At 46.2% G+C, this 22506-nt stretch overlaps 1 protein-coding gene across 1 annotated transcript in view; it reads right to left on the bottom strand.

The window, feature by feature from the left end:
* Positions 1-429: 429 nt before the first annotated feature.
* The window catches only part of EHD3 (EH domain containing 3), a 30044-nt gene continuing 7967 nt past the window's right edge, over positions 430-22506 (bottom strand). The window contains exons 3-6 of the mRNA XM_038132523.1: positions 18419-18516; positions 4940-5352; positions 3767-3931; positions 430-2454 (exon numbers count right to left, since the gene is read on the bottom strand). Coding sequence (XP_037988451.1) covers positions 1927-2454; positions 3767-3931; positions 4940-5352; positions 18419-18516 — 1204 coding nt within the window. The 3' untranslated portion in view covers positions 430-1926. The remainder of the gene's footprint in view (positions 2455-3766; positions 3932-4939; positions 5353-18418; positions 18517-22506) is intronic.

Below are 22506 nucleotides of genomic sequence, written 5' to 3'. Positions count from 1 at the left end.
CTATCACTGTCATGAACATCTACAGAAAACAAAGAATAAAGACAGAAATAGAATTAGTCAGTAAGATTTAAGACTGAGGTTTTTTGCATCCATTCCAGATCTTGATAAATTCATAGCATTCTCATCTGCGACTGGCAGGAACTCTTTCACTATATTCTTTTTTCTACTGAAATGTGGTGGTTACCTCTTCCCTATATTGAACAAGGTGCGACACAGGTACAATTGCTCTTGCTTTGGCAAGTATGGAGGTTGTGATTAGACAGCTGAAAGAGAGATGTTGCAGATGTCAACCAGTCACTCAGCAGTGCACACCCGAGTCCAGCTGGGCTGATCTGTACATGCACCTTTGGGAATGTGCACTTACAAACAGGCTTTTTCTTTCTCTTTTCATCTGCTTTTCATTTTGCTGTATAAAGAAGTAGACAGATCTGGCCTTTCTTTTTTAATAATGTCTTAGGACCAGGGTACAAAAAAGGTTAATGCATTAATTTTTAAGACAAGTGATAAATGTACTGCAATAAGCACATCCTACATACACAGAATATATTTCTCTATATAATATGAACACAAGAGATATAAAATAAGTTATACTTATCTTGGTTTTTCATCACAGTAGGAGCTCAGCTTATATAAAGTGACAACAGGATTGGAACAACACGCTGCTCCAAAGCAACAACAAAAACCAGAAGAGTGCGCGTGCACGCGTGTGTTTAGGCCATGGAATAGGAAATGGAGGGATTTCTGCTAAAATTGGGTCTTGAAAACAAAAATTTCACAGAGCATGAAAGAAGTGGGGAAGGTCTCTGGGCTCAGGGTAGAAGTTCTGGTGGGGATCAAGTGTAACTGTGTGGTGAGGAGAGTGTGTGAAGGCTGACATCTTGGCTAGGTTTGTGGAGGCACAGAGCAGAGCAAGCTCTGCCCAGTGCCCCCGTGTGTTCTGCCCTTGCGATGGATGCCCCTGACAGCGCGGGGTTTGTGTCTGTACGGTGAGAACGGGGCCTCGTGGCTTTCACTGTGCACGATGAGAGCAAACACGTCACTTCACAGGAATCACAGACGCCACCACTGTTCAAAGAGCAAACACCACCCACTGGCTGTGAAACGCTGGGTGAGCCTGGAAGCGGCGCTCCTCCCTTCCAACCCACCTGATGTCCACCTCCAGGGCCCCCTCCCTCTGCTTCCCTTGGAGTGTGGTTCTCTTGGCTGTGCCTGCAGAACAAATCTCCCCTGGGGACTGCATGGGAGGTAGTGATGATGGGGAATTCTGAGTGCCTGTCCCACAGTGAACAATGAGGAACTCCAGCTGCCCGGTTCAGAGCTCTTTCGGATTTTATTGACTTATTTTTCTTTAAGGACAGGGGAACGTTTGTAAAACTTGCATCTTAACGGTGAATCAAGGTTCCTAAAGTTCTTAACTCTGGGGTTTAGTATCTAGTATTTTAGTGGGGGCTTATGTTAATTAGGAAATGCTCTTTATTTTGGCCAATAGCTCAAAGACCTTGTGGTTTATCTTAGTCTCCTGAATTTTGCAAGACCCGTGAAAAGGCAGAAGGTGCAGCCAAAGCTCAGGAGTGATACTGGCAGTTAGCAGATTTCTATTAGTGCCTATTCCACTTTCCAAAAATGCAGCCCTGTTCAGGTTTTCTTCTACTCTTGCTTAACAGAGTCTCCTAGTTTGCAACATTCTTTCTTGACCTTCATATTTACAGACTACACATTAGAAAGCAGGGACAGTACACTGGAAGAGTTAACTGCATATCATGAAGGATTGGACTTTTTTGTTCTGCTTTAGATTTTGTTCTTCATACAGCAAAGTAGGTACAAATCCAAACGTGATCTCACATCTAAAGGTATAATTTAAGTAAACATGTTTTTCTAGATCTTTTATTTCCCCCTTCCCTTTCCCTCTCCCCTGTAACCTTCCTTTCACTCTGTTATTTTCCTTTTGGATGGAGGGAGGAGATGGGAAGGGAGCTCATTTGGCAGCTCATGACCCTCCAACTTGACTTTAATGAGATGATTCGCCAAGGCAAACTCCTCATCATCCAGCATGCCATCTTTGTCGATGTCAGCCAGTTTCCAGATCTTGCCCAGCACGGTGTTGGGCAGCTTAGACCTTACCATCTCCTTCTTGGCGTTGGCACCAGTTATTTTGCCGTCGACGGGCGAGAGCGTGTAGAAGATCTCGTCGTACATGGGCTTGTCCCTGGCCACCACCCACTCGGCGTCGTCGATCCCTTCTCCGGCGCCTTCCCCGTAGCCGTGGCCGAAGGGACCGTGCAAGGTGCCCTCGAAGGCTCCTCCCTTCACCATCTGGGTGGGCCGCTGGGACTCTTCCTGGCGGACGAGCACCATGAGCTGGGCGATGTCGTTGGCCAGCATGTCTTCCACGGTCTCCAGCAGCTTGCTCTTCAGAGGCTGGAACTTGCTAAAATCCTGGGCTTGCAATTGATCCTTGAAATGGGACAACACAGCAAGAGGTGAGCGACGTGGCTGTGTATGGAGGGGTAGTGGTGTACAGGGGGATGCCTGCCTGCTGCTCGGCTCACAGAACCCTGCTGCAGCAGAGGAACGGGGAGCTTGGCATTCCTTCCTCTGACAGCCCTGCTTTCAGCATGCCATGGGGTCTCCCTGCCTGGCCTTGCTCTTACTTTAATCCTCTCCTAAGTCCTACAGAAAATGACCAAATAGTTCAAGGCAAACTGGTTGTGTGCTCTTGCTACATCCTCCAGCCAGTGCTCTACGTTCCCTCCCCGTTCTGCGCTCTGGGAAGGAGATGCCACCTGGCAAAAGACCATGGTACTCGTCACCATGCAGTGCATCTTTCAGATGCCATCAGTGGTGAGCATGTCTTTGCAGCATGGCTCACATTCTGTAATTTCACAGCTAAGCAAAAGGGCTTTGAATAGGGCCTGCAGAGAATTACAGCTTTATCTTTCACTCCTTAAACCCTCACTATTCACTCCAGCTGGATTCATACAGGCTTTTTTTCAACACACATTTTAACAAACAGTGAAGGAGATGTCCTATTAGCTATACCCCACAGATGTCATTCCCAACAATTTAGGGAGAATATATTTTCAAAAATAGGCAAATGCTGTTTTCCATAGGTAACTAGTAGCAACCTCAAGAGCTAGAACTCAGAACAGGTTTTTGCTTGGACTGAAGCCACACAGCAATGCAGCAGTGTCCAGCATTGCCTGAATGTACAATACAAGGCTCTGATCCAAGGTCCTTTGAAGTTTCTGACTTGCGTGAACACTGGGCCAGGTCTCTGGTCTGCAGAACAAAAAGCCTGCTCCTCTACTTAAAACAGAAAAGGGGCTTCAAGTTTTTACACCTTCCTTTCTCTCTTTCTAGAAACAAAGAGTGAAGTAAAAGACAAATATAGCTCTTGAGGAATGTGGCATATGTAGCCTTTTCAGGACACAGCTTTCCTTTTATTATAAATTGTTTAGGCCTGAAAAATCTGCAAATGGAACCTGGAATTAAAAATAAAGAAAAACAGAAGAAATCATTTGCTGCAAAGTGCTACTCCAGCAAAGATATGAGAAATGAATGTGAAGCTGTAATGCTTCACATGAGCTCTATGTGTGAGAAGTGCTCATGCCCAAATATAGCCTGCACATATTTTAAGGCACATTTCAACATTACAGCAGGCTTTTCCCACAGGTGGCAACAATCAATGTCTGCATGGCTCTGTTGTCTTCCCTGCAGTTACTCTAATGCCCTTTCCTTGGATGATAGCCAGGATGCCACTGCTTACCTGCATCTTTCTCAGATTAGGGAAGTCTCCTGGTGAGATCTGATGCTCCCGTTCAATCCGGGCATAAATATCTCCCAAGTTGTTAACCAGCTCCTTCTTTTTATTGTCTTTCCCAAACATTGAGGGCATTTCCTTCTTTAGGGAACTGATGATGTAGGCATGGACCTGAAGGGAATTAAATTATATGGAATGAAGGTAAATGTTAAATAGCACATCAGCAAATTCTTCTCTCTCAGCAGAGTATCTGCGCCTAGGACTTGCCTCCATCTTGTCCCACCCCAAAGAGCAAGCTCAGCTCCTCAGCTTGCCTGGACCCATGGATTGTTATTCCAGTGCTAAATGCTCAGCTGTGTGCTCTGTCTGTGCTGAGACAAGGCAAAACCACGGTGTAGTCATGACCATACAGTGACATTCATATGCACCCTATGGAGGGAGTGGTGGGGTTTTTTTTCTTCCACTGGGCTTGGCCTTCAAGGGAACAGTCCCTTCTGAGTCCAAACATATGGGTTCAATGTTTTAGGAGGAATACTAGTCCTTAACTTATGCAACATTGTGGCTTTTTTTTTTCAATGGTGAACCAAGCATTTTTTCTTGAAATGAAGACCCTTGCACTGAAAGCTTTGGAGGGATCTTTCGATCTCTTTTCTCAATTGATATGGGTTTTTTCCTGTATTTTAGGGGCTTCTTTCCGTTTATTTCAAATACTCAGGGATACTACAGGCTTATTTATCATTTGTGTGAGTCTTCACCTCCTGTGCATCCATCTTAGTCAGGTATCTTTCTTGGTTAAGAACATTTTAAACAAAAGACCTGGAGCTTATAAATTCCCTTGGTTCCCTATGATTCTGATATTGGTCCTAATTGTCTAATTCTGAATTGGTCCTAAGCTGCTACCACAGAGCAACTGCTTTCCAGATCCCTTCAAGTGCTACCTGCTTTGATCTGTAGTTACCTTCCTTACTCTGGCCTGCCATGACTGACACATCAAACAAAGGAGTTGTTTTCTTCCCATATTGGCATGGGGCTCATATGCTGAGCCTGAGTTAAATGGGATGGAAAAAAGAGTAGGATCCACCAGCTCTGCAAGCTGAACTGGCCCAAACCACTTCTCCATAGGCTGCATGCTGCGGACAGCCCAAAGCGAGTGCTTGGGACTTCTATGCCAACACCTACCTTGGCCAGCCGCGCTCGCTTGATGAGATCATTCAGCTTCCTGAGGGCTGCATTGCGGGGCAGGCTCTGGATGTCCCTGAACAGGTCCTGCTCCTCTGCCTCAAACAGCTTGCGGTTGTCGGGGATGAGCAGTGGGTGGGACCAGAAGGAGCCGATGTAGACTCTGATGACCTCGGGAGTGTTGACGATCTTTCCCAGGGACCACATGAGGGCACCGTACACCCGCATCAGCTGCTGAGTCTCTATCTGGTCGGCCTTGTTGAGAACAACTCTCATCTTGTCCTCGTGGTTCTTCAGGGCCTTGATGACCTCAGAGAATTCATCGGAGATGTCCAGCTTGTGAGCATCAAAGAGGAGAATGATGCGGTCAACCCGCTCTGCGAACCACTCCAGCACAGCAGCGAAGTCGTAACCTGCAAGGCGGGGAGGAAGAGCAGAGATGCAGCAAACATGGGAGTTGAGAGCCTCCCTGCTGTACTCAAACTGTATCTGCACCTAACTGAGGCTAAGCTTGCAAGGAAGTGGCTTTCCCAGTAGAGCAGGTAGCTTGATAAGGAGATGAGGCACTGTCCTTCATGTGGAAATGTCACAGCACACAGTTAAGGACAGGTCTTGTCCTCTCCACATTAAGAGATCACCCAAAGAAGTCTTGAACTTTTGCTCCAGATCTTCATTCAAATGCACGTCAAGGAGCAACTGCTGTATTCAAACACCTACTGCAGAAGTTTTTGTGAAGTATTTGTGAATGCCTGGCCATCAGCATAGCCTAGACAGAAAGCTGGGTCATTGCAATACTTGTACCTGGACTGGTTTGAGATGCCTATCTCCACTGCTTAATAAATCTCAGGTCTTGTTGTGCAAGACTAACTTTATCCCATCCAATTCAAAACCCAGCATGCAAATAACCTTCCCTAGCAGAGTAACCATCCTGTCATACCTGCTGCATGTGCACAAAGCCATATGATTTGTGTTCACTCAGCCAAGAGCCTGACGCTCAGCACACAGCAATGCTGCGAACACCAGAGGCAGGCACAGGCCAGGAACAGTGGGTTCAAATTTCACGTGCCTCAGGACTAAACATAATGGATTCAGTGTCAGACTGGGTCCACCTCTAAGAGCAGTACAGGGCATGATAAATAGTGTGTGGAGAAGTCCCTAAAACAATAGTAATGACAGCAACAAAATTACCTTTTTTTTTCCTAGCTCTGTGGCGTTTTTTTATGGTACTTTAAAGTCTTGGTGAGAGACTGGCTGGTTCTCTCCCCCTGCTCTGTCAGGCTCTCCTATGCTGTGCAACATTTGGGGTTATCTGAGTCACCAGAGTGCTGCACTTTGTTAAGGGAAATCAGGACAGAGCAAATGCTATTTGCATCCAAATCCTTTAATATACTAATTTAACCTTGGCTTTCATGAATAAATACATGATAATTAGTTTGGTGCTTTTTCCTCCTGCTCCCTTTTATTCTTCTTCCTTTTTTTCCTTCTGTCCCCTCTAAAACCTAGAGGGCAAGCAGTGCATCCCAATCATTAGACTGGAACTACAGAAGGGAGGATAGCTGAGCTCTGATCTTGCTTTTTCATGCTGGCCTTTTCTTCCATATGACTAAGCAAACTGGAGTGAAATCCTGGCTCTCATGTCAGGAGTAAAGCCTGTGTGAACCTTCTCTTCGGCTGGATAAATTGGTATTAACTTTTTGCCACTGAGAACTTTTATACAACTTCAAAGTCTCATTACTGGGCAATGTTCTGCTCTGGTCAATTAGAGTGTTTGCTCCTTACAGGAAAAGGGGGTGGCAGAGTGTGGGAGTGTGAGGTGTGTGTGTTCTTGCACGTGGACACTTTGCCCTGCTCTCTTCCATGGGATCTATAGAAATCTCAAATGAAAGACAGGTGTTTGTCCCACCAGTGTCCTGCTCACTAGGACACGAGTGTCTCCTCTAACAAGAACAAGCAATTCTGGGCCCTGGCTCTTTGCTCAGCTACGTTTGATACTGAGAACTTCAGAGAATTCAGAATCAGTATTAGCTTTGACAAAGACCTGCTGAGCATTCACTATATTACACTGATAGCTGCATATCTTGCTCAGTCCGTGTGTCTGACCTCAAACACAGTCACGAGTCAGTTTTTTAAAATTGAAATAAACTCGATCCTGCTCGCTTTCAGATGTTAACAGCCTTTTTTAACCTTAGGTGCTAACCTCAGCTTTTTAACCTCAGCTGTTCTGGCTGCAGGGAGCTCTGCTCCACTGCTCTAAAGGTGCAAAGATCAGCGTGCTGACTCCTTCCTAACCTGTGCTGGGGGCAGTGCAGCAGGACAAAGTCGATGCTGATACCTCACTTCACTCAGCCTGGGCTCAGGCTGTCAGCTGTCCCTCTGCAAGCTGATCAAAGGGTGTGCAAACAGGGACCTCCCATGCCCCCTCAAACTTTGCTAAACAGAGGATATACAGACTTTATGTTCACTTCTGCCAGGGCTGGAAGTCATCTGGCATGGAAGGACAGTTTATTCTTCACACGCAGAGCTACACAGCTTGTTTTTTCATCATGGAAGCAGTGAGTCAGGGTGACTTTATTTGGAGATGTTTGTGCATTTAACCTTGTAAAAATCTCATGGACTGGGATGTTTTCTTGTCAAGCTGCCACATGTTTGAATTGTACCATAGCTACTTTGTCCAGTCTTTTTCTTGGGAGAATCAGGTGGAAAACAGTCATGCTCTCTAGGCTGCCTTGTAATGTTACAGTGATGTCCTGCCACAGACCACGTGGATGGTTTCCCTCTGACAGTAGAGGAACAGTCCCTGTTACACTCTCTGTTGTGTTAACAGGGGCTGGAATGAGTTAAGGAAAGTGTTTGCACCTGACACTCAGTCCAGCTTGCAGGGATTTAGTAAAAGTGGGAACTGATTATTTAAAAGAAGGGAGGTATAGAAAAAATGGGTAATTGTAGTTTTGGTATTAACGGAGGACTTGGGAGACTGACCTTAGCCTGGGTCTCAAGGTTTGTTCTAAAGTATCTTCAGGTGCTTATCTCTCATGTTTTTTATCCTGTACCAAGCCTGCATCCACAGTAGCACTTAAAAGGTATCTATTTCCTGAGCCTCTCTTTCCTATTAACAGAAATAAATGTTGCTCTACCCAGCAAGAAAAGGAAATTAATATCTGCTCAGACCCTTTGTGTATTCCCAGCTGCTACAGTAACATACAATGAGTCCTGAATGCCCCTGTGGACTTCATTAAATGTCCAGATTGATTAGCAGACTTTCTTTCCTAGCTTCTTTGCTTGCTCAGAGATATTCTCCTGACAGCTGTCCTGCATATCTCCATTAAAGAGAGAACAAAGCCCTGGAGAGTAACACTTGCTGTTGACTGCTCTGAAACATCACCATGGACTCCTTTACATCCCATGCTGGGACAAAAGCCCAGCCCACACCCTCCCCTTGTATGTCCCTCTGGCTCTGGGGAACCTCTCCTGTTGGTGCCCAGCTGAGCAAGAAACACGTCTGGGGTGTGCAGTGCTACTGATCACAGCTGCATTCCTCTGTATGGGGGTACTCGGCAGGAAAAACGAGGTCTAAGTGTAGGTATTCTGTTCTTAAGTGATGGAACACTATAGAGGGAAAGAGGGAAAATGATCCTGAGTGCTGTAAAGTTCCTTAACAAACAGCATGACAAGGGACAGAGCTCTGTTTACAGCTGTCTGCTCAGAGTCACTGACTGTGGTGGTGTTTTCACACACAGTGCCGAGAGATTTGCTACAGATGTGACTCATGGGGTTGGCTTTGTAGTCTTGCTTTTAGTGTGTAACAGATTGTTACTAAAGCATTTGAATAGCAAGATGACAGTGTAAACGGCTAAGGGCAAGCTATTAATAAAGGTGTTTAAAAAGAAGGTCTTAGATTAGTATTTTAACATTTCGTTTGGAGCTTTCGTTTTCGGAGGGCTTTTCAATGCCACAGAGAACTCAGGGCATTTTGCCTGGCTCTAGCCAGAGCTGGAGGTGTTCAAAACCTGAACACATGAGGTTTATTCTGTAATTAAACTTAAGCATTATAGCCTCACTTCCCTCCTGCCCCTTTTTCATTTCACAGATGCACTGGGCCTGCCTCTTTCTTCTGGCAGTTTATTACTGTGTGAGCTTAGACCAAGAACTGATCTTCATCTACAGTCAAATTAGGAGTGTTCCTGGTGTCCCTTGCTCATTCCACTGCAAATGCATTATGTCTCCTTGTGTCTCCCTGTGTTGTAGGGTGTTGCTAAGGCCTCTCACAAAAGCAGGCAGGCACTATCTCAGCTTTGGCAGTGTTTCAAGGGTGGGTGATGCTGTCCATGGAACTCAGCACGGTTTTATCGTGAACTTACAGGGTGGCTGGGAAGCCATCTGCTTGCCAAAGCTGCATTAATGCAAAACCATTATTACAGGGATGTTCAGACAGAACTGTAAAGGGAAGAATTTGCTGTTCAGTAATTCCTGTCTGTTGTGCTTGCATCCCTGTTGAAAAATATGCTGCATATTTAAACATTCTCTAACATCACCGATGCAGCTTCTTTCACAACCTCCAGATAAGGTGAACGTGAAGAGAAAACGAATCCAAATCACGCAGTAGCAGGAGGTCAAGATGAACACGATAACAATTTTATTCCATCAGATGTTTTTTTTATGGGACAGGTTTCCTTCTGACAGCATGAAAAGGACTCAACAGACTTAACACAAAGCTGACAAGTCAGCAGGACTGTCAGTAGGTTCAGCCTGCAGAGAAAATTATATTCTTGCAGACACCTTGCCACCTAGACTCCATAAGGCAGGCTGCCTATTGAATTCTTGTCTGTGCAGCACTGGAATACCTGGCACCATGCATTTCACCAAGATCTGGCAGGATTATGCAATTACATTCTGTCAAGTCAGATCAGGCATGATACAGTCTTTATGCTGACTGTGAGAAGATAGATGATACCTGATCCAGCACAAAATCTGCCTGGCTGTGAGAGTCTAAAGCTATTTTGAACCAGCAAGGAGTGGACGTGCACTGGTTCAGTATTTCTCACCATGTAGCTACACTGGCTGTTGGTTTAGGTTTGTTTAGTTTGTGCTATTTGCAAACACACTAGTGATTTCCTGTCTTGTGGAACTATAGCCACAGTTCCTGTGCTAGTGGAGTTCAGGTGGGGTTGAATGGAAACAGTGAGATCAAGAAGGGCTGAAAACCCCAAAGCTGCTGCTCTGCACCAGATTATTTCACAGCTTGCTGTTATTACTGCTGTAAACTGTGCTGCTGCTTTTAGCAATTTACTTCTTTCCTGCTGAATTTAAGTCACTGGGAGCTTCATCTCATCTTTCTAAAGCTGGTGTTATCTAGAAATGAAAGATTTACCAGACTGTGCCACTTTACAAGGCAGAGTTTTATGGCAGTGTCCCTATTTGTCAAGTGGGAGACTAGCTCTGATTGTCTGAGAAAAACATCCCAAGATGACACTCTGAACACTGACTGCCTAGACAGGGAACAGCTCCGGGGAGATGAAATGAAAGGAATGCTGCTTCCAGGGAGCTTATGACTTAAATTTTTGTAATTGAGTAAGAGAGCTTTGAGGCTTAGTCTAACTGGTCACAGTGATGTCCTCCCTGAAAGCCCTTCAGAGTCCAGGGAAGAAGACTTATGTCATTGCAAAACAAGCAGGCAGCCCACACTGGAGGGGGAGAATGTGCCAGGAGGGGCAGGTGTTACCCAAATGTGACAGATGGCTGAGAGCGAAGGAGAAGGAAGGTCACACGATGGTCAGAGGAAGAAAATGAGGGGGAGAGAGGGGGAAGTTCCACATCCCTTTGAGGACACACAAAGTGAGTGGGAAGCTGGGTTGGGTGGCAGTTATGGTGTCCCTAGAGAGAGAAGGGTGCTGGGTAAGAGTATCAGAGAGGAAACAGCTGGGACTGGGTGGAAGAACAGTGATTTGAGCAAGTTTCTCTCAAGGTGAGGAGCTAGTGGTGCCAGCAAGGAGAGGACAGAAGGGATGATGAAAAGCAAGGGATGGAGAGAACAGAAGGGATGATGAAAAGCAAGGGATGGGTACTGGATACCCCTCATTGCAGCTCATCCTAAAACACCTTTGTAAGAAGCTGCCATACTCCTCTCTGGAAGTGGCTGCCTCCCAAGGGAATATAAAGAGATTCCTGTAATGCATATCTGTGGGTGTGTTGGGAAGTACACAGAAGGCCTTTGGGATGAAAAGATTTCTTTGAATGTCACATGCCCTAATTTCTAAAGCAGGCCCCAGCTTGCCAATCACTTCTGCCTGTGCCTATACTCAAAGAAATAATCTGTCCTGGAGCTGCTGATTCAGAGCACTGGGAGCTACATCCTCCTGCCAGTGCTCCACATTTCCTCCTCTTCCGTACCAACAACTAATGGAAACATTAAATACCTTTTGGAGGCTTTAAGGTTTCCAAAGCAAAGGCAAAAAGACTCAAAGCACAGCAGGTCTCTGTTCTCAGCTAGCAACAACAAAAAAGAAGCATTTACATTAACCAGTAGCTGGAGTGCCAGACTGTGTGGCCTTCTGCTTTCATGTTGTTTACTGCAAGGGCTTCAGGGTGGGGAAGAGACTGGGAGCCTGATGGGGCTCTGGCTTTATGTCACTGGAAAGTCAATGAAACCTCGCCAGGCACATTCAAATCAGGTGGAGCAAAACTGAGGAGAGCATTGCCCAGAGCTCCAGTTTAGCTCCTGTGTACACACAGCCAGAACTTGTCCCATCTACAAGTTTCTATCTTTGCCACTTGTGACAGATGGGCCTGAGCATTACCTGGTACTTGGGCCAATTCTAAAAACTAAATTCTAGAACAGTTTCTAGACAGATTTTGAGACCTCAGAAGGCACCTGAATATAGGCCAAGTTTTCCAAAGAAGTCAGTGCATAGCAGCGTTGATGTGTAGCTGGGATTGCAAGGAACTTCTTTTTTACTATAGCATCCAATCACAAACTGAATTCTCCTGTATTCATACTTTAAATTTCAGGAGAAATCATGTTTGAAAAGCTGGCCTGAAATGGCCACCAGTGACTGACAGCTCCCAGGGACCAGGAAACACATTCCTTCTCCACTGTTACTCAGGATGCTGAAAGAATGCATGATGGGCATAAATAATGCAAATTGATGAGATGCTGATGGCATGACCATCTTCCCTCTATGCAATAGATATTCAGAATATTTCTGGAGTGCACAGTGCACAACAAATGGACAAGCTGCACAGCTGTTCTGAAAATCAGACTTGTTTAGTAACACAAATTAAATGCTTGCTGTATGTTAACAGGAATAGAGAAAAGCACAGCCCTTTCTATATGTGCAGCCATTTAATCTTGTTCTTTGCTGTTGCTTTTTTTTTGCTCTTCCAGTTCTGGAACTGCAAAATACATCAGTATTTCCAACCCTAATCATGGAGACAGTCCCTCTCCCCCTCAGTACCAAACAAAATATTGGTTTGGCTTTCTCAAACCCCAAATATAATCTTGACCTTCTATTTGCATACTGCTTTCAGGTCAGAAGAGTTAGGCTCATGGCTTCACATATTTCTAGAAATAAAAATGAGAACTGTGCAGATTTTCTACTCATTTTTGTGTTGTTTTTTAAGAGGAAGTGCAGAACAGTGTGCCTCTAAGAGCTGAGCATTTCAGTGGAACAGTGTGTGTTAAGTGAGACTGTGATAAAATCAGGCAGGTTGGCAGAGCAGCTGTAATGGAGGTGAACTGGAAAGTCAAAACTAAGCAGTACACTTTCACCCTCCCAGGCAGAGTGAAATACAGAATATAAGCAAACATCACCAGTGGGGAGTATTATAGCAAATATTTGAAATGCTTCCCTTTTAGAGGCTTTCAGGGTGGATGTCTTTAGTTTGTATCATGCTGTTGCTAGCACACGTGACAAAACTCCTCAGAAAAAATATTTTTTGTTGCCATTGTACCCTAAACAGCATTGCATGAAGTGGGAGAACATCAATTCCCTTGGTGTTTGCCTTTCCCTTCCAAGCATGGCTATTTGAGATACAGCCAGGCTGAGAGCTCTGCACTGCCCAAGACTGTTGCTATTAGCATTTTTCTTCTTGCTGTCAGACTGGTGAGTGATTAAGTGTCCCTGGTGCTGAAGCTGCTGGTCATTTGGGAATTTTGCTTTCCCAGGAGAAGGGTGAGGCTGGTGGGTAGGGTTTTTTTCCCTTGGTTATGGGATGCTTCTGCACTGAAGCCAGCAGAATGGAACTGAGTGGAAGGCTGGGAAAATACTGGAATAGTGTACTCTGGAAAGCAAGCCAATGAGGAATGACACTGCCAGTCCTTACCTCCTGGCCAGGACCTTGTGCTCACTGCTAACACAGGAAAGGGAGAAGGCAGCATACAGAGAGTGAACATGAAGTAAGTGTTCAGGATATATCCAGGAAGTACTACCCCAAAAGAGGGATCTAACACAGCTTGGCCAAGGTGTCACCGAGCCTGGCAGGCTTGGATCTGCTCAGCTCAGGGCAGATGTAGGCTGAGACAGCTGGGCAGCAGAGCGTGCAAGGCTCAGCCCCCAGGGATGGCACTGCCACTGAAGCACACGAGTTCTTGTTGCCAGGTGGCTCCATTAGCAGGGCAGACTCATCACAGGGTGATGAATTATGAGGAAGTCCTCACTCCTGTCCTGGCTCTGCATGACCTGATCTGCGGTCCTCCCCTCTGTCCTCATTTATTTCAGTCATCCCCTCCTCATTTTCCCTCCCAGCAGGCTGGCCTGAGCTCATTATGTGACACCAGAACGGTGCTTTCCAAGCGGATGGCATTTGTATCATTATCAAATTGTCAAAGCAGACAAGACAGTGCTGCTTCGGTCCAAACCTCCCCCATGGGCATCTCTGCAGCCTCATGCTCCCCTAGAAACAACTAACAAAAAGGACACAAAGCAAGGGGCAAGGCAATGCAATCATTAGTTCTTTAAATGTGAACATAGATTCATGCCCCAGTCTGTAAAAAAGATCAGAAGAGAAATGGCTGTCTTGATAATACAGAAGCAGTGAAGGACAGAATGCTTTGGGCCAGGACATCCTGGAAACATTTCCCACAAAGCCTGTAAATGACACCTGTGCATCCTAGGGGGTCTGGCTACCACACCTGTGACACTGTGGGTGCCCACCACAAAGCAGTGCATGAGTCAGGAGCTCAGTAGGTCAAATCAGTGCAGGCAGCTCCTTGGCTACACTTTGAACCAGGGCCTGAGAGCAGCAGCAGCTGCTGTGTCAGTGCTGGTGATGTCATGGCATGTCAAAGGGATGGGCACTTCAGCTGTGACAGACTGCATCACCCTCAATTGCTTGATAGGCCTAAACCTGCAGCTCTGCCACTGGGAAACTTCGTGGGCTGCTCTCTGGGGGAAGGGGGCTCTTTATGGTCGTGCAGTCCTGGAAGAGAGCCCGTGCAGAGCTTTGTTTCCTGGGATTATACAGCATTCCTTGCAGCAAAGCTTGGGAGCCATTTGCAAAGCCCTGCTGCTGAGTGCTGCTAGCACAAACACCAGCACCCTGTGCCAGTGCACACACTGGTTGGGAAGGGACTGTCAGATCTGTCATCTTTAACAGCAACAAGGCAGTGAATTTAATTCAGGGTTGAGTTCAGACAAGTGAAATGCTTCAAAACCCTGGACTTGGCCCCTGAATCAATCCTTTAAACCTTGTTCCCTTGCTCCTGCTCTTTGAAACATGGATGCAGTAACAGGAACAGCTACTGCTTTGAAATTAAGGGGTATAAAGTGGCTCTCATGGATTGCTAAACTTTGACAGCATGGTATTCTGCTAAGCTGACACTGTATAGATTAACTAATGCTACTGATGTCTAATGGGGAGGGTTATGGACTTGTCATGTTCCCACTGAGAGGAATTTCCTATTTTTAGAAATGCTGCTGGTTCTCATGGGATGGGCAGGCTGGGAAAGCTGCCACATCTTTTATACCTTTACTTTCCCCTCAAATTTATGACAGAATGCTGCTTCACTATCTACTCTCTTCCCTGACTCTGCATCCCAGGTACCCCAGTCTGAGGGTCTTAGAACCTGCTACTAGCAGTGGGGCTAAGAAAAGCATTCCTGTTCCAAGCAGTTAAGAAACTTCAAAGTCTCTTGGAAAACCTCTGTAAGACTCCCTCAGGTATTGCTTCACTCCCAAGTGAAATCTGAGCAGGCTGGGAAGGTATAGAAGGAGCAGAAGAATTTTGTTGTGTCAGCATTTTTTAGCCCTGCCTTGTTTTCTGCCTAGACCACGTTGCTGCTCTATCTGCCTCCAAAACCAACTTGCTAATGAGGTCAGCTGGCTTGTAAGCTTGGTGGCAAAGGTGTCAGCCTCACCACTTTTTCCTATTCCTCTTCCATGGGAGCTGGGAGGTGACTACTCCCTTTCAAACGCCTTGAGATAAGCTCAAGCCAATGCCTGGCAGCAGCCCTTCCTAAACACAGGCACCTCAGCACTTCTGACTCTTCCTGCTCCCTGTAGACAGAAATTGCTGGAGTTGTCCCAGCCTCAACAAAGCCATACTGACCTAAACCAGATGAAGATCTAGTCCTGTATCTATTGCAAGGTCATCTGACCTGGCCCACATGACCACTTGCAGTCTGTCCCAGACGCAAATGATGACAAAGCGAGGTCCCACCTACACTGTACCTCTAACTGTTGTGATTAGATCAGTGACAGCCCCCTTGTCTGGCTGCAGATACAGCAGAGCAAACTCCTGGGATGGCAGGATGATCAGGAGATGGCTGATCCATCTGGAGCTGCCTCCTGGCCACAGGGTCGAATGACCACACGCTGTAGTCACAGGGCCAATGTGCCAGTTTTCTGCCCTAAGTGCCCTTAATTGCGCTGGGGGCAGAGAAGCTGTCCAGGAAGAACCTGTTCCACATGCTGAGACAGGCCTCCAGCTCTGCAAACATGGACAGCATGCAGAAATGTACAGAACTGGGACTCCCCTTTAGCCTCCTCAGCTGTTTCCAAATGTTTGCAGGGGCATTATTGGCTTGGGTTAAAGTACACCAGTGACTTTTGTAACAGTGCACAGCTCTGTTATAAGCATGTTCTGGCATTGCTGCCATTTCTTAGAGTAGCTGCAGAGTATAGAATTGTTTAGGTTAGAAAAGATCTTTAAGATCATTGAATCTAAACCCAGCACTGGCCTCAGCCCATTGATCTGTCCCATCCATTCAGATCCCTCTGCAGAGCCTTCCTACCTTCCACCAACACTCCAGCCCAAAATGGTGGCATCCTCAGACTGGCTGAGGGTGCTCTCACTCCTCTTGTCATTGATTAAGATATTAAACATGACTGGCCCCAGTGCTGAGCCCTGGGCAACACCATTTGTGACTGGCTGCCAGCTGGATTTAACTTCTTTCACCACCACTCCTGGCCTGGCCATCCAGCCAGTTTTTCACCCAGGGAAGGGTGCACCCATCCAAGCCATGAGCAGCCAGTTTCTCCAGGAGAATGTGATGGAAACAGGGTCATAGGCTTTACTAAAGTTTAGGTAGGGAATATGCTCAGCCTTCCCCCATCCAGGAAACGGGTCACCTTGTCACAGCAGGGGATCAGGTTGGTCAAGCAGGACCTGCCTTTCATGAGCTTGTGTTGCCTGGCCTAATCCATGATGATGATCAGTTCCACGACCTTTGCCAGCCACAAGGTCAGACTGACAGGATCTAGAACGGGACACCAAGACCCACTGGAAAGCTGACAGAGAAATTTTTGCAGAAGGAGCAGCAAGAAGTGCCGGTGTATTCTGCAGGAGGGTATTTTTAGTTCTGTAAACAGCTGAAAAGTAGGAAAATCTTGCAATACATGTTGGCATTTGCATTAGTGAGGAGATTTGGAAAAGGGGCTTGAAATGGGTCCTTTTTGACTCATGTATACCTTCTTTTTATTTTTCTTTAATAATAAAAATACTTCCTCCTAAGCAGGTTTCTTTCACTGTGATAGTTCCACAGGAGAAGTTGTTGCTTTCAGTGGCATTTTTTGACTGGAAAATGTCTACACCACATAATACAATTTTTTTAAATCTCCATAACACTTTCTGCTGAGGGGAGGAATGCTTGCACAGCATATTTTTCAACCTTCTCGTGAAGGCTGGCACACCTTGGAATTTCTGATCCCCTAGCAATGTAGAGGCCCACACTGAAAAAGGTTAATGTAAGGGGTTTTTTTGTGAACTGTAGCTGTGCTTTATTGACACTTCTTTGCTAGCTAAGGTTCCTGTGGTGGAAAATCCCAGCAAGACAAACAAGACCTGGCTCTGTGCAAGTGGCTGCTTGATTAAAAGAAAAAAAAAGGAAGTTTCCAAGAAAAATTTCAATGCAAAAGTGTCATAGAACTTGGAAAGTCATGAGTCATCTGAAATCTTATGAGGCAGAACATGGAAATATGGGAAAGGCCTCAGGACTTTGGGGTGGAGCCTGTGCTGCTGAAACTCAACTGTACACTGTCAATAGGCAGTGTGCATGAGAACTGATCTCAAACCTGAATGCTGAGATTACTGCTCTTGGCTTTCTTCCAATGAAATGGTGCACGGCCCCCAGCTTTATCTAAGGAACCTTCCAGAAATGCAAGCTATGCCACCAACACCTTACAGAGCAAGAAGGTGACCACAGAGGTCAGGTTTAAAGTATAAAGATGTTGCTATGGATGAGTTTGAGAGTGACCTCAGAAGTTCACTAAGAGACTCTATGCTGTTCATCAGCTCCAGTTACAAGGGTCTGTATTGACAGGACAAGGGGGAATGGCTCTAAACTGAAAAAGGGTAGGCTTATATTGGATATTGAGGAGAAATTCTTTACTGTGAGGGTGGTGAGGCACTGGCACAGCTTGTCCTGAGAAGCTGTGGATGCCCCATCCCTGGAAGTGTGCAAGGCCAGGTTGGACAAGGCTTTGAGCAACCTGGTCTAGTGGAATGTGTGCCTATATATGGGCAGGGGTTGGAACTACAGGATCTTTAATGTCCCTTCAAACCCAGATTACTCTAGGATTTTATAATTTAGTGTCTACAGGCTTTCCAGATTCCCCACTGCAATGAGGAACTTGAATGGCAACGGTTCTTAAACCCAACCCAGTCCTGCACTAGATTTAGGAAGCCTGGCTAGTGCAAGAAACCAGTAGATTACAATGGGGGCCTTGGCTATGGATCATCAGTAAGCCACTGAAAGCAACTGGTTCTGCAAAGCAGATAGGTATCACTTGGCACTGATAGCAATCTCTTCCATGGGGTGACACAAGTACTGCTGAGCTTGTCAGCAGCCTTCCCTGAAAACATCTAAATTCTCTGCAGGAGATTAACCATGTCCCTTTGGTCTCCATTTGCAAGGAAATGCTGTAGCTCTGAGAGGCTCCCATCATTGCTTTTATCCACAGCTTGTCTAGTTTGAAGTGAAAATCATATAGAGTTCCTTTGGTTTTCATTACTGTCATTTAGAAGAGAACTGAACTTGGGACTTACCTCTGCTAATTCTCTGCTTTTCTCCAGAAAGGATTCCTGGCGTATCAATGACGCTGATGCTCTCTAATACAGGATTAGGTAGCTGGGCACAGACAAACCTGTGGGGAAAATAAATGTGTTTAAAAAAATAAAAACACAGTCATGATGTGCTGCATATCACAGGCAGCATGGGACAAGTCAGACTCTGATCTCTCAAGTCCTTGGCTGGAGCTTGAAGCTACTGTTACTTAAGAAATGAGAGAGAAACTAGAACTAAACACTTTTCTCTGTTTTGCTGCCTCTGGAACATGGGCCTCAGTCAGGACCTATGACAGGTTTTTTATATGGGCCCCCAACTTGTGAATTATGAAAATATTTGGGTTTTTGTTTATGTGCTGTTTAGATTTTAACAAGAAGTGGTATTTGTTTTTCTTTGGTTAAGCATTCCCCTGAAGACTCTGAACTCAAGTGAACTGAAATAACTTGCTTTAAAAAAAAAATCAGCATTTCTGTAGGACTTCTGTTCTCTTTCAAATCTGTCTTTTAAAGACAAAAAGTGTGCTATTATTGCACCATGGAAGTAGTAAGGCATAGGCAGCATGAGATCTCAAGAGGTTGCTTGGTCTATCCTCTTACCTCAAGGCAGGATCAGTCAGGTTATTTGTCTAAAGTGTTCTTCAAATCCATAACAATGCAGACTCACCAACATTTGCAATCTACTCCATTACTTAATAACCTTTACAGTAAATCCTCCTTTTTAAATATCTAATCTAAATTTAATATGCTATAATGCCCCTCAGTCACAAACACAATTGATGTGGAAAATCACTTATTTTTCCCCTCTTGTCACAATGCACACTATTGCCACCCTGCTCCCCTCAGTCTTTCCTCTACAGAAATCAGTTTGGTGGTTATTTATTTCTTTTTCCTATCTCTTCCAGTTCTCTCTAGCTGCCTTTCCAGCTCATTTCTAAATCCCTGAAGACCCTTGCAGCCTTCCTTTGGGTCCTCTCAAACTGCTCCACATACTTTTTCTTCAGGCATGATGCCACGAGCTGACATACTCCAGCCACGGCCCTGCTAGTGGTGAGCACAGTGGATGGATTGCTCTTATCTCTTAGACTCGACAGTCTGTTTATACATCTCAGTGACATGTTTGCTTTTTTAACAGCACTATGACACGGTTAGCTCACATTCACTTTGTAATTCACTGCTTCCCCCTCTGCAGCTCCATTTATGTGTAATTGCTCTTCAGCTAGTTGTTCCCCATCCTCTATCTATGCAAATCACTGCCTAAGAAGAGTCACTTGTGCTTTGTGGGCTGCAGCTCATCTATTTCAGTTGCTAGTAACAGCAAAGGACACTAAAAGCCTATCTGCTTCCTGGTAGCATTTCATGGATAGCCTTTTTGGGATGGCATTCCAGGCAGCTCTAAATGTGTGAGTGTGTGTACATATGCATATTAATAGGGTGGTGTGACATCCAGGCATAAAAAAAGTGTTAGTGTGGGAGGAGGCAGAAGCACAGAGGATGGGGGTTGGTACAAGGACCACTCAGTGCAGCCAGGGCAGATGCAGCCCTGCAGTCCCCTGATGAGTGTCTGGCTCTGCAGAAGCTCCTGCACCTCTGAATTCCTCCAGGCTATGCCACAACCCAATTGTTCCACTTGTATGACCCCAAGAAGATTCTGCTAAGAGTGAATCCTCAGGGGTTAAACGGTGTCTCCTCCTCTAAGCTGTCAGCTATTTCAGACCACATATTACAGCTTCCCACATCCCCAGCTTGGCAGGTGGCAACAGGGAGCATTTCTGAATGTGTAATAACTCATATCAAAGAGGGGGACTGGCTTGATTATCCTGTTGAGTGCCAGGCACAGCAGCAGAGAACAAAAAGCTCAGGAGGTCATGTTATTCCCTTGTCTTGCCAATCCAGGTTTGCTCTTCATTGTTACAGCCCTAAGTACTCCTTCTGCTGTAACATTAAATGGGGCAGGGGGATTTTCCACCAGTTTCTCTAGGAAAAGTACTCCACAGGAGATTTCAGATATAAGGTCAGAGGCCAGCATGAGTGAGTGCATTCTGGCTCTTTTGGCAAAGTTAAGGCTGCTGCCCTCCTGTTGTCCCAGCAGAACTGCAGGACCTCAGGGAGCTCGACCTAATTCTGTTTGGGGCCATAAGAAGGGAAGAGTGCCGTGCCAAACCAGAGTTTCACCACCTCTACAGGCGGAGCAGAGCATAGAGCCGAAGGAACAGCATGTTATCTACCTCTCCAGCTGTTCTCAACACAAAATCAGGACTGACTCCACCTTAGCTTCCCAAAACAGACTTTGGGGATGGGGGAATTCTTGCAACCTCGTCAATGCGATACAAGAGATTCCTGAATTTGCTCCAGGCCCTGGGTGCCAAACAAGTCTTCCTGATAACAAGGTGCAACTTCTCATCTCTCTGGAATCTTCCCAGAGGTGGGGGTTGGCCAGCAGAGCTGGAGAAAGGAAAACGAGCCCTTCTCTCAATGCTCAAGAACAACCTGGGGCAAGAAGAGCAGACAAGAGACAGGATTCTGCAGACCTGCTATCCTGATTTCAGCCCTGGGCAGCCCTATGTCCCAGGTATTGGCAGGTGCTCCATCTCCTGGGAATGAAGGGAGGGAGGATACAGGCTCTGAGCAGCACAATTTGCCTGTCTCCCAGCCAAATCCTGACTGTACCAGTCTGCCCTTGCTTCCTGGAAAGCAGCAGATCCCAGTCTCTGCTGGGGAGGGAGTCCCAGCTAAGGGTGGATGCTCACTCCTGGAGCAGCAGGCTCTGCACCCCACAGGACAAGTGCTGTGGGCTGCCACCTCTCAGCCAAGACCAGCTTGGCCTGTGTGAATGCTACTGCCTCATGCTGCTCCCTTCCACTGATGCTCACAGTCAAGTGTTACCTTTAACCATCCCTGGGCAAAGCAGACTTCCCCATGGCCAATCTTATCTCAGCTTAGAGGTGTGGCCCCTGCAGATTAGCTCCCTTCTGCAAATTTCTTGCTCACAGCCTCCTAGCTGAGGTCAGGGCATAGGCATATAGAGAGCAGCAGTGAGGTACGTGCAAGGCAGAGATAGCTCTGCTTGTCCCTAGCCCAGAAGCCAGGCCCACTGGAGAAGCGTGGGTGGCTTGATCTGGTCCAGTGGGTGCACCAGGACTTACACCTGCTAAATTTCTGGCCCTCTGAGTCAACTCTTGCATGTGTTTAATTTCTTAATTAGCTGGGCATTGGCGTCTGCATTTTCAGCATGTGATGCTCACACAGCTGAGCCAGTCCCCCTTAGTGTGTCTCCTCTGTCAGTTTAGAAATCATTACCCCCTCTTTTCCATTGTCAGCAAGAAAAAGATGTCCTTAGCTGCTGTGGCTACTCCCTGCATTGCTAGAAGGACTGCACTTGTGCTGCTGCTGAACCACTGCTGTGTCCCTCTGCCCTGCAGCCTGCACAGGCACAGGCTTGACTCTTTCCTCAGGAGAAGGAGGAGTAGAAGAAGCAGAACAAGAGCACAGCATGATACAGTGAACTGGGTTAATGCATGCAGAGATTCCTTGCTGTATCAGGAGCAAATTGCATTCAGGACACATCCATCAGGCTAGTTCAGAAGTGTTTGCTTTTTTGCCCCCCATGCCTGGCCTAATGTTCCTTCTCTGCAGTGAACTGTCTGCCAGCTGTGGCTGTTCTTGGCTATCAGCTGAGCTGCTCTGAATTATCTTCTCTTTATCCATGATCTCTGCACTCCAGGCAAGAGGACTGTTATTCTCTTGGGGCAAATGACTGTTCTGCCCTGATGTAGGGAGTGGGAAATCACCTGACCTAACTGTTGGTCAGCTGCAGATGTTCTGGGCCCTACGAAACAACAAAAACTTCTCAAAGTCTCTCTGGCGCAGGACCAGGTTGATGTATTTGAAAGATGCTCCTCTGCAGTGATCAGATACTGCTGCCTGTCACCCTGAGGTACTGTGAGGTTTTCCACACAGCAGTGATTCCAGCTAGATCCCTCCCCTGCCAGCAAGTTTCTCCCCATGCTTCTCTGCAGGCCCTTTGCCTGCCTTGCTGCAGCCTACACCAGCACTCCCGTGGTCAGTGCTGG

Source organism: Motacilla alba, chromosome 3, assembly GCF_015832195.1.
Source record: "Motacilla alba alba isolate MOTALB_02 chromosome 3, Motacilla_alba_V1.0_pri, whole genome shotgun sequence".
Classification (NCBI taxonomy): domain Eukaryota; kingdom Metazoa; phylum Chordata; class Aves; order Passeriformes; family Motacillidae; genus Motacilla; species Motacilla alba.
The sequence above is the reverse complement of the archived record's forward strand: the minus strand, read 5'-3'. Positions and strand labels throughout refer to the sequence as shown.